A 12,705-nucleotide genomic window follows, 5' to 3' on the forward strand; every position below is an offset into this window, starting at 1 on the left:
AAAGCCGACAGTGCGCCTTATAATCCGGTGCGCCTTATATATGGACCAATATTGAGCCACGACAGCGGGTGTGTCCAAATATATGGACTTATATATGGACAAAGTTTTAAAATAGGCGGATCATACTTACCCCGCATGGCTGGAAGATGAGGCCATCAACTTCATGGCTAACCTGCGATGTAAAACTGCCTTCCAAGAGCTGAAAAAAATCAAATAAAAAGATAAATCAGTCTGACTTCTCCACAACAAAGGAAACAAAAGGTTTTATTTGGAACTTGTAAAAGAACCAGCCTTCTGAGAAAATGGATTCATCATCTTTATAAATGACAAACCTTGACAGATAACCGACGACTGATGCATGCAAGGAATTTATTCCAGTCCTTTTGCAAAACTGAGAAAAAGGAATCTATGTATGAAGAAGACGCTAGCAGCCTCCGAGAAAGTCACAATATTGTACAATAACAACACATTATCTGAAACGTGAAGCATAAACACAGCATAACATTATAAAGCTCCAGAATAAAATAAAATCGGAAACACTGAAGAAAAAAAAACGATGACACTGCGTGACAAATGTTAGGGATAAATTAAAAATCTGAAACAGTATTTCAACCGGCAGTATTATGAGGAGAAGCGTACTGCTGCTGCTGCAAAGGGGGGGGGGGATAAAAAATCAATCTCAAACTGTATCATATGCCTTGGAAAAGTCTCGCCTGTAATGTGAAACGAAATAGCCACTCCAATATATGATTGCACATCACGAGACAGCATCCGATAAAATCCACTTTAAAGGGCAAACAATAAATGCAGCAGAACAACTCCGACAAAAAAGGGGGAGACTATTACGAAACATATATAAAAAAATAATATTAGCGTTGATTTTGATGACATACAATTCTGCTTTTATGTATTCAAAAAGCAAAGTTTAGACAACCAGGATGCTTTGATCAATAAACAAGAAACGCATTAGCCCACAGGTAGCATGGCTAACCTCCGGGCGATCATAATGAGTTAAGGCAAACGGAAAATACAAAAAAAAAAATGACACTCAAAAGGATTGCTTCTTTACTCACCACGACTCAATAACTGAGTCGTCAAGACAAAAACCATTAACATAAATTAATCAGCGTGCCTCCACTCTTGTACATGGCTGACATTTCAATCAAGGGAGTCATCGAGAGCACGTGGACTCGCTGGTTTCATCAGATATAGAGAGACGCTTAACATGCAGGGGAAGACGGATCATCATCCATCCTGTCTCTGAACCAAGCCAGACAAACTAATAACCGCGGTCGCAAGGACCACAAATCATGGCATCATGTAACCGCATTTGGATTTAATGTACCGTATTTTCCGGACTATAAGGCGCACCTAAAAACCTCCAATTTTCTCAAAAGCCAACAGTGCGCCTTATAATCAGGTGCGCCTTATATATGGACCAATAAAGTCCGGCCCGTGGGCCAAATGTATATATCTTATATATGGACAAAATTTTAAAATGGGCCATTCATTGAAGGTACGCCTTATAATCCTTATAGTGCGGAAAATACGGTATTCCTGACAAATCATGTCCTTTCTTATCAAAGACAAAAGCTGAGGTTCTATGGTGGGGAGGACTATATAGACATTTTTAGATGAGAGAAAATGAAGACCGTGACCTACACTTAAACGGCAACTCAATTATGTTGTGAATTTGTAGAAGCCACATTGGCGCTCTTGAGACCGATGAATAAGTCACAAGTGATCACAGCAAACTTGACTATCTCGCTGACACGGAGACGGCAAGAGAGGCAGACTCAAAAGAAATGCCGTCTTTGAGCGGGACTGGCAAGTGGGCGGTGAGATCTCGGGGTTCCATTTCACTTCTCTTGCCATCTTAGCACACCCACCCACCACTTTGGCTCCACACGGTGAACTTGGATGGAGAGAAGAGCATAAAGAAGACTTCCACTCAAACACCTAGCTTCTTGAAAGGATTAAGTGGAGAAGGGGGGGGGGGGGGGGGGGCAGTGGAACTGCTTTTACGTTAATGCCCTTTGAGAAGAAAAATAGAAGCATTTCATTTTCCAAATTTGGTCTTCATCACTTTTACACTATAAGGCGGACTATAAGGCGCACCTTCAATGAATGGCCCATTTTAAAACTTTGTCCTTATATAAGGCGCACCAGACTATAAGGCGCACCATTAATGCATCATGTCAGATTTTTAATCCAAATCAAATCATTCTCCATTTTATCTTTTTATATTTCAACTTCAGACGCAACAAATGACTTTATAATCACAAAATTGTCTTTTTGATTCATGATTCATAGTCTTCAGCGGGCCACTTATGATTGATTTCATGACACAATGCTTCGGACCAGTTTAAATTTAGGAATTTGGTCCATATATAAGGCGCACCGGACTATAAGGCGCACTGTCGGCTTTTGAGGTTTTTAGGTGCGCCTTATAGTCCGGAAAATACGGTAGTTACCAACAGTGCACACAATGAAGTGATGCCATTCACCTCCAGTACTAGTCAATCCTCCTCAAGATTTTTTTAATAGCCAATCAAAGTGGGACCATTGCATTAAACTCGACTTCCCCTACAGGGATTTATTACAAAGGCTAATTTCCCGTGCCCTCGAATCACCCACGTCAACTGCTACTTTGCAGTCTCTATTCCTCGGGTCTCTTGTGTTGTCGTGTCCTTGCGCTGTCTGTTCCTCTTCTGCTCAGGGGTGGCTTATGTGTGGGGGGTTGAATCAAAGGCGGAGAGGATGGATTGATATTCCAGTCAAGACACAGGGCGGTTGTTTCTCGAAGCTACTCTCGGACTTATTGTGAATGGCAAATCCAGTGTAGTTGTTTGTTAAATTAAATTAAATAAATCGTGGAGTGCATGCAGGGTTACCAGTTATGCAGTCTGTAAAAGTCGCTAGCCATTTTTTGTGGAAGAGAAAAGGGAAAATATGCATAATGGGAATAATAAAGCAATAATAGAAATCACCAAAGTATATTTCTGATGAGACGTGGAGTATTCACCTTCTGCAAAAAAAAAATTCCGTGCTTCATTAACTGCGTAATGTCCTTCCGTGAGTGGGTGCAGATATTAAATTCAGGTGAAGAGGGATGTTTATGATATGACTGTAAGGTCTTGCCACAGGTCTGGCTTTTTTCATCTCCTCCAGCAAAAGGCTTGACAGCACAAGTGTGAGGTCAGTGAAGTCACGAGGAAGCTGCAGACAGATCACGCTCAGGTAATGAGACATGCCCGAAAGGGGTAATTGATGTCTTTTTGGCTAATACAAATCGCCAGAGAAGAAGATTGGGACTCGCGTGTGAAAAAATAATAAGTCGACACGGAGAAGGTGTCAAAAGCTTCCATGTGTCACGATTGTGTTGGCGAGAAGAAATGGATCAGGCCATTAGCATCTCTGGTGCTAATTTTTTCCAGATAATTCACCTTTGATTATTAAATGACCCATGAGTAAATGTTCAATCAATCAATCAAGACTCCTCTCATTTAATAATCAAAGGTTTTTCCACATTTAATTAATCGTGATAAATGAACAGGTTATTGAAGACAAATTAACATTGCAATTTATGGCTAAGTTGCTAACGCTAAATTTTGTCTTGATTAAAATCGAAGACACCATTAGTCTTTTTTTAAAATTTATTAAAAAGAGATAACATCATAAAGGGTGAATTTGCGGTATAACTACTACCACCAGTCATTTTTAAAAAAATATTCAGGGGGAAAATGAAAAAAGGGCACAGAGGTTGCTCAGTCCCTTTATGAGCAATATGAAAACAACTTTATACAGCCAGATAGTATCAAAACTTAATATTCAATTAAAAAAAAAAATATAAAGGCAGCGGACAGCTACCAAACATAACATTAATCATCGTTTGGAAGAATTTTGGAATATTTGCAGCTGCTTATTGTGAAGTCAACCTACGTTTCACTTCTGCAACAAATCTGTGTTTATTTTTCTACAAATTGGTCAGGGGGGAGGGGGGAGGGGGGACTTACTGTGTACATAAAATCCCATAACGGTCATTGTATTACTTTACTTGCAACAGATGGCATGCGAGCGATGCCGCTAGCACAGCTAGACAATAAACTTGGGACGATCCAAATCTTTGCCAAGGCTACAGTTCAGGAAGCGAGTACAACCGAGACCAGATGGTGAGTGAGTATTACGCAATTAACAGCAACAAACAGAAGATTTGACAAACTATCCCCAAAAAATAAAATAAATTATCCCATAACGAATGCCCTCTTTTTCCATGGCAAGGTATCGACTTGGCTCCCAATTGCTTTTCCGATTATTTCGCCTGTCCGACTTTCATTTTCTGCAATTCTATTCAAACCCCCCAAAAAATAAATCACCGCTGTGCAAATGTGCCAATCCTGTATACCAAACGGTAATTGGGCGAGCGGAAGAAGCGAAAAAGACGAAATGGGAGTCATTTGGAAGGGAAATGAGGACTCGAAGCGTCCGGCCATGAAACACATCAACCTAGCGACAGACAAAGGCCAGCACACAACTCTGAATTGCCCCCCCCAACAGGAATCTGTTGTAAATATATCATAAAGTGGAGGATTGTGCTACTATGAATAAAAACCAGAGACCAGCACCCCCCCCCCCCCCCCCCCCCCCCCGACATTAACATCCCACATAACAGAGATATGGCTGTATGGCAACCAGATGGCCACTGATAAACACAAAAGAGCTTAAAACGCTCCAGTGATCCGAAAAGGGTGGGAGGGATGCGACCCCCCCCACCCCCCCCCTCATATTATACTACAGATAACAAAACCATTCAGAGGTACAAGCCGAAATGGTTCAAAAGGTTTCGGTATCAGCGAGAGACGCTTCTACCGATCTCATCCTTGTCCGCAAATCCTGAGTATTAGCAGAAATGCAGGGCCGAAATTTTCCGATCCATCTCGATGAAATAAATTGCGCTCTGACCTCCCCGAGACCTGATGTTACAACTTTGCAAACGGCTCGGATGTTTTGGAGAGGGTCAAAGCGGGATTCAGACTTTCCCCAAAGGCACGGGAGACCTCCAAGGGGAAGAATATTTATCGGACAAAAAACAAGATAAAAGAAGGAAATACAGCAGACGAACCCGAATTGCTTTCTGAGGAAGAATCTGAGATTATTTATGAATAATTCAAACGAAGCAGGTGAAGGCAACAACGTCGTAAATCAAATCCGCTGCCTGCCGTCGATTGTCTCTTATGGCTCTTTTCGGAAATGATCATTTCAACATGATGCCAATATAATCACACCTCATTCAACATTCTAATGAAAAGCACACTTACACTTTTTCCAAATTCTCCGCAGAAACGCAAATGACATGCCCTCGTGTTTATTATTATTGACACCCTAATTAGGTGTTGCGCAAGAGTTACTCTGCTCCATTATTGGAAATTGCTCCCCTTGCCTGATATCTTCCCGACAAATTCGAGCAGCAACACAAAGCTGGTTTAGAGTCCGCTTTCATCTCTTGGTCCAAAAAAAGACCAACAATTTTATCTCACCATCAAACACAACTCACCTTTTGTGGACCCTGGTGGGTTTTAGCTATTCTCTCCCCAGAAATAACCCCCGGGGGTCATTCGTCAACTCCAAAGAGAGACGAAAACCTATTTTGTTTACTTTTCTCACCCCGTGGTGTATTTATTTCAAATACCTCTGTCGTCTGCCCATTTTTTCAGGCAGCACCAATTGCATTTAAAACATTGCACAATGATGCCTTGACAAGTTGAAAAGATTAACTGACGGATTTTCTCTGCTCGTTGCTGAGGATAAAGAATATATGACCGTGAGTAGGTCAAAGGAATATTATATACGTGCTTCTCTTCTTATTATTTGTTATTATTAACACTAATCTAGCAAACTAAAGGCTAAAATATGTGATTATTTTAAAAAAAACAATGTGTAATCCTCCTCGTTATATTCGTTTGACAATGAATTTCAACTGGGAGTGATTTTAAACAGCTTGAAGCTTTTCTTTTTAAGAATTCTTGACAAGAATTATTAATTATTATTGGGTTCACTGTATCTCAAGTTTGTGCTAGCAAGTCAAAGGAAAAAAAAAAAGGATGGATTATATTGTGAAAAAAAAAAAAAATCCTGAATTGTTTACCTTGCGTGACGCCTGAAGGTCGAAGAACGGCTTATTTCGAACGCTGAAGGGCTCCTTCGTTTTGTCAATCTGTCCGGTCTTCATCTTTTCCATCCGTGGAGAAATGATCTCTTTTTCGATGCATAGCAACCGGATATTGAAATCCCACTGACCCACGTTTTGTCCCTGAAACATAAAAAAATGTCAATAAAGTTAGAAAAATCATCAAATTAAGAGCATCTTGACAAAGTAAAAAACAATATTGAAATTTTACTTGACATTAAATACATGTTTTAAACATACACCGCAAAAAAAAACAGCGCTGTGAAATCCAGTTTGTTTGGTTACCATGACAACATGTTCCTTGCAGTATTGGCTACAGATGGCGATCCGAACATTTGGTAACAACATTTCTGCGCCTCCCTTGAGCCAGATCATTGTCATTCCATCTAAATATGCTCCTGTCCTGCTGCTGTAAATAATTTAGAGTTGTTTCAATATGCAGCTGCCAATCCAGGAATAGCCACCATCAAACCGTATTACATCTTCTCTTCCTTCCTTCATGCCGAATTTCAATTTAACAGACTTCCTGACAAGGTCCCAGTGACATCATATCTTTTCGTTCCTCCATCCCGTAAAGTTTTCTTACGTTTGCATCTTTGCAGTTTGATTTTTGTGATAATCGCCAACTGAATCGACTCATTTTGTATTGCACTTCAAGATTCAAGAGTTTTTTATTCGCCATGTTTGAGCGTGCCAATTTGACTTTGGTAAATCACAGCCTCTGTTATTACGTAACTATCTGAACTCGACTATTTACCAGGAACTTGGCTCAATATCTATATCAGGGCACAGAGAGCAGGACGGAAGAGTGTTGCCTGTATTAGTATTCTGCTTGGTACCTGCATAAAAGGTCACCACTCAAGAGCTTTAGAGGTAATCATTGGAGAGTGAAGAAGGAAAGCGATGTTTGTCGACTGTGCAAGCAGAGGTGGGTGGCCAATAATCATTTCCAATTAGATGTTATAATTCGATGGGTTGTCTGGTTTACAAAAAAAAACTGTAAAGTTTTAAAATGGGCCATTCATTGAAGGTGCGCCTTATAATCCGGTGCGCCTTATAGTGCGGAAAATACGGTAGATGACTTTGAATGCAACAGTAAGACACTGAAACTGCCCCCAATAAGTAAGAACTTGAAAATAAGCTAGGATTTTTTTTTGTATTTGAGTTCAAAGTTATTTTGATTGACAGGTGCACAGAATTTTGGGCAGTTTAGCAATGGTGATGCAATATGTGCTCAAACTAGTCAAGGGAGTAAAGTGCAGGTTTTATCATAGAGACTAAAATCAGCAATGCACCATGAATAATAGATAAATTTGCCTTAATATTGTTTTTTCTTTTTTCTTTTTTTAATACAAGGGTTGCTTTCATTAAGGTTTAGTCGTTACATGTCGAAAAATACAACTCCGGGATCGATACTATTTTATATTCACTGACTTATTTTGAAAGCGAAACAATCCTAAGGTAGCGTGAGAGCACGCACTCGCAATTATACGGTAATCAAAAGAATCCCAGATCTCCGGCAGGTCCTGCCGTTGCAAACGACTTGAGTTTTACATTAAACCACGGACCGAGCAGGTGGTCTTCGTGTTCCTTTGAATACACTTAAAATGAGGCCTCGGCGCCAAGGGGCACCCTGCGACAGATAATGAAGAAGGCTAATAATGGCAAACTCAGATCAATAACAACAGCGCTCCAGCGCTAGCTTGGTGCAGTCATGCGGAGCTGCTAACTGCTGCCACACATCCTACAAAAGACATTGGCGGTGTCTTCATTGAGCCACTTGCTGAGGTGATCGATGAGCAGATGGGAGCGGCGGACAGAAATAAACGGTCAAAGCTACCTTCTCCGCTTTCTCTTCCTTTTGGGTCAGTTTGAGGCTTTCGAAGTGGAAAGGAGTCGTCGCTTGGTTAAGGTTGCTAATTGCGAGCTTGTTTGTTTCGGTGACTCCCTGATTGCTGTTAGCGGAATACAGATCAGCCTGGTAGATGAATTTGTTTACAGCTAGGGAGGTTGTGTTGTCAGCCCCGTAATGTTCTCACGAGGGAATAGTTTGTGACAAATATAGGAGGAGCAAAATGGCTGCATGATCATAGGTTTCAATTCATATTTGACTACCGTATTTTCCGGACTATAAGCCGCACCTAAAATGTTCTCAAAAGCCGACAGCGCGCCTTATAGTCCGGTGCGCCTTATATATGGACCAAATTCCTAAATTTAAACTGGCCCGAAGCATTGTGTCATGAAATCAATCATAAGTGGCCTGCTGAAGACTATGAATCATGAATGGAAAAGACTATGGATCATTATTTTGTGATTATAAAGTCATTTGTTGCGTCTTAAATTGAAATAAAAAAGATAAAATGGAGAATGATTTGGATTAAAAATCTGACACGATGCATTAATGGTGTGCCTTATAGTCCGGAAAATACGGTCTTTGAAGTAATGAACTAAAAGCTGCAAAGTCAAACGCCGAGACTTAAAAGTTGACAATGAATCGACAGGGGTGTAAAGTGTGTGTGTGGGGGGTTGGGGGGGGGGGGGGGGGGGAGTTGAGACCCAGCAGGCAAACTAGACTGCGTCAAATAATGCAGAGCTCATTGGAATGAACAGCTCTGCCCCGAGCGGCTAAGAAATCAAACTGATTGCTTCGTTTCCTGTTGGGACACCAGCGTATAGCACTCTTGCATCATTTGTGAATTCTAAACAGCATTAAAAAAAAAACAATAATAATAATTTTTCCGTGTCGACGGCACTGACACAAAATATTCCAAGACTAGATAGCTGTGTGGAAGTGAATACCACATTGTTGACATTCCCATCGATGATGTCACCGCATCTTTAATTAGCCAACTCTTCTATGTCTTGTTATGGCTTTAATGCAGCTGGATCTCAGTATAAAAAATGGCAAAGTAAAGATGAGGGATCCTCGACTACTCACGTTGAATTTGATGATGTCATATATCAGATAGCGAGGGACGGGCTGACCGTTCACCTTGTCAATGACCATCTCCTGCAAAGAAAAGACAAAAGACTCCAGTGATGAGATGTATAGAAGACTGGAAAATATCGAGCATGTGCATGGGGTGATGTCAGACCAAAGAGGGACACGAGACGGAAATAGCACAAAGTATTAATTATGCAAAGCTCTGAGCAGACAGACCATCGGTGTGTTCAAAACTCGTTCGAAACAGCGTGATGACCACCGAAGATGGATTTGCAGGAATTGCAGACTTTCTGAGCTCATGAAATATGAATGCTTCCAACTTTTTTTTTCCTCCTGAAATTGCAGACTTCCAAAAAAAAAAAAAAGTAGCAGGCTTGCCATGGCTAACAAAAACTGAGCCTCACATGAATAATCTCACGGCGCATATCCAGGATTAATGTGTTTGTTTGTGGTTTGAAATCAGACGATATATTTCGGTGGAAAAAAAAAAAAAAGGTGACAAGATAAGCCCCGCGGCGGTCCGGCAAAGGACGAATGAAGTTCTTTGGAAATATATTCTTTCGCCCTTCGTTGGAGGAAAAGCACACTGCACAGATAAGATGATTCGATTCGATTCGCTCAGAGGTGTGGCAATACTTTCCCGATATGTGTCAGTGTCCGCTTCTTCGGATTCGAAACGTATAAAGAGCGATCTGAGGTATCCATCCTTCTGGTTAACGAGATTATGCGTCTCATTTGACATCGGGCAGGGAAATGAATGGGATATGTGATTTGTGGGTGTGAAACGATGCGAGAAGAGCCATCGCTAAACATCTGACTCAATGTAGCGTCGCTACGGACATTAGCGTGACCAATGGAATGTGCCATTATGTTGCCATCCGGTTCTGAAATTGGACTACGGTTGGTAAAGAGACAAAAACAGAGAGTAAACAAAGACCGATGCCTGCGGGGGGAAGACGAAAACTATCAGAGAAAGCAGCAGGACTTGAACATTGCTCACTATAAATAGGAAAAACACGTCCTCTCTCTGGGAACAAAGAGCCAGAAGCATAAACAGATACAAATACACAAGAGTCAAACGGTTCTTACAGCAATCTCAACACACCTGGGCTTAAGGGGACATGACAGAAATGTGATCAGATAAATAAATGCATCAGATAGGTCCAACTAGAGTGTACAGAATTATTCATAATGAAGATTTAATTGCCTATAAATGCTGCAAGACGGCGGCAAAAGACTACTTTTGTCTAAATTAAGCTACCGTATTTTCCGCACTATAAGGCGCACCGGATTATAAGGCGCAGCTTCAATGAATGGCCCATTTTAAAACTTTGTCCATATAAGGTGCACCGGATTATAAGGCGCACCTTCAATGAATGGCCCATTTGAAAACTTTGTCCATATATAAGACATTTGGCCCGCGGGATGGACTTTGCTGTAGTGGCTCAATATTGGTCCATATATAAGGCGCACCTGATTATAAGGCGGCTTTTGAGAAAATTGGAGGTTTTTAGGTGCGCCTTATAGTGCGGAAAATACGGTAGCTACTTTTCTACAAAATACTCTTCTTTCATACCCACTTATCAACTGCCCTACATCTGTCCCCACCTATTTACGTACCTTCGTACCTATTTACGAGGTTTTTAGGTACGCCTTATAGTGCGGAAAATACGGTACTCACTTCAACAGGGTCACTGGCACCAAGATGCGACTACCGATGACGCCGTTTCAAGAGTTAAATAAATGGACCCCCGACTGAGCCCCAAGTGCTCCATCATCAAGGCAAAGCACCAATTACCAACCGTTAATTAATGACGCGATTAGTCATGCGCGAGCTTACCAACAATCAGTACAAAAATTGGTTCCCTACTAAAGCTCGGTATCGTAGGGTGAGGTCACACCTCGTAGATTTCACCGCCAAGCATCACATCGCGACAACATCGAGGACAAAACAAAAAGGAATCAGTAGCAGGAAAAACCGTCAAATCTTCTATTAGACGTTCCCCCGGGACATGGGAGGATGATTTCTATTTCGGCTATATATGTGAGAGGCTCAACTGGCACACCGCAACATCTTTGGCCTGAGGTTTTCGAAAACCACATCAATTATCTGCAACAGTGAGCAGCAGGGACAGGATGGTAAGGTTATGAAGGGTTAGCGATGCTGTTCCAGTCCACACGCACAGACTGATCGAATTTTCTGAAGCAGCGTTGACATTGCGTGGGATACAATTATGACAAAGAATAGCAAATATGATGAAAAAGGAAAACTTACCCCATCCAAAAGAGTGTTTGCAAGATGGGCACGTAGATCTTTCCGGAAAGGAAACTCTAAATTGGCTATGTGGAAGACCGTATTGTCTCTGTCAATCATGAAAACTTCATTTCGCCCGTTGATCACCATCATGTACCTGTTGGGAGGAGATTGGATTGTGAGTACCATATTTCCCGGACTATAAGTCGCAGTTTTTTTTCATTGTTTGGCCAGGGATGCGATTTATAATCAGGCTTATATGTATATATACTTTTTTGGGGGGGTATGGCGTATCGTTTAGCCTGTTGCTGCTTTTTCATGTCTGTTCTTGGTGTTGGATTTTGTCAAATAAAGTCCCCCCAAAAAAATGTGACTTGTACTCCGATGTGACTTATCTACATTTTTTTTTCTTTATTATGCATTTTATAGCTGGTGCGACTTGTACTCCGGAGCGACTTATAGTCTGGAAAATACGGTACTTGCATGGATGTGATATTCTCAAGAAATATTTCCAAATGTTGCATTGTTTGTGGATGCTTAAGCAATGCAATTGAGGATTAAGTGTGAGTTTGGAGGATAACAAAGGCTTTCATTTGGGAAAATCTCAATTAAGACATTAAGTCACGCTGATCTGCAACACAGCAAAGGGTGAATTACTGTATAAAGACACTAGACTTTCCAACATGGCCTCAAGATGGCGACGTAAATATTTATATATATAATATTTCAAATTCAGCCACACAGCAGTCATTACTCAATTGCCAGGCCCTACAGAAATAAGTACACGTGTCTAATAACTTTTCAAAACTAAAACCTCTGCACAGAGCAAAATTTAATTTATTAGGGGACCATGAAAACATGACAGGCTAACAAATCAAAATCAACAGGAAACTCAAGGATACGACTCCGAGATGCAAAGAGCAGCATTCAATTTGGACGTGCGGCTTTTCGGATCCATAAACGAGTAAATCGTGTCGCGATAATGACTTGTCAATTTGCCTCCGATTTGAATAGCCTGTAAAGTTGATGTGGGGAAAGAACACTGACTTGAGCCTGACTTGACTTTAAAGTGTCTCGGAAATGTTAAACAATATGGTGGCTTCGTTGCACACCTCTTAAAAATTCCATTAGTATTCCAAGCCTGGCTGCTGCTCTTTAACAAAAGCAAATCCCAAGCGGTAATAAAGCAGGATTAATTATTTGCTTCTTAAAAATTTGGAGGGGATTTATGACTCCATTTAAGATATTTACACTCAAGAGAGAAAACAGGATGTCAAAAATCCGCTCCCGCCGGGAAAAACAAGGTCACAAATCTGTGAT

The 12,705-nt window shown here is 41.0% G+C and overlaps 1 protein-coding gene across 2 annotated transcripts in view; it reads right to left on the reverse strand.

The window, feature by feature from the left end:
- Positions 1-12,705, reverse strand: part of rngtt (RNA guanylyltransferase and 5'-phosphatase) — a 37,747-nt gene that overhangs the window by 18,185 nt on the left and 6,857 nt on the right. For both annotated transcript variants that reach the window (XM_049757219.2, XM_049757217.2), the window contains exons 9-12: positions 11,407-11,542; positions 9,126-9,197; positions 6,146-6,310; positions 131-199 (exon numbers count right to left, since the gene is read on the reverse strand). In XM_049757219.2, the coding sequence (XP_049613176.1) occupies positions 131-199; positions 6,146-6,310; positions 9,126-9,197; positions 11,407-11,542 (442 nt within the window). The remainder of the gene's footprint in view (positions 1-130; positions 200-6,145; positions 6,311-9,125; positions 9,198-11,406; positions 11,543-12,705) is intronic.

The sequence above is a fragment of the Syngnathus scovelli genome, chromosome 20, assembly GCF_024217435.2.
Source record: "Syngnathus scovelli strain Florida chromosome 20, RoL_Ssco_1.2, whole genome shotgun sequence".
NCBI classification, from domain to species: Eukaryota; Metazoa; Chordata; class Actinopteri; order Syngnathiformes; family Syngnathidae; genus Syngnathus; species Syngnathus scovelli.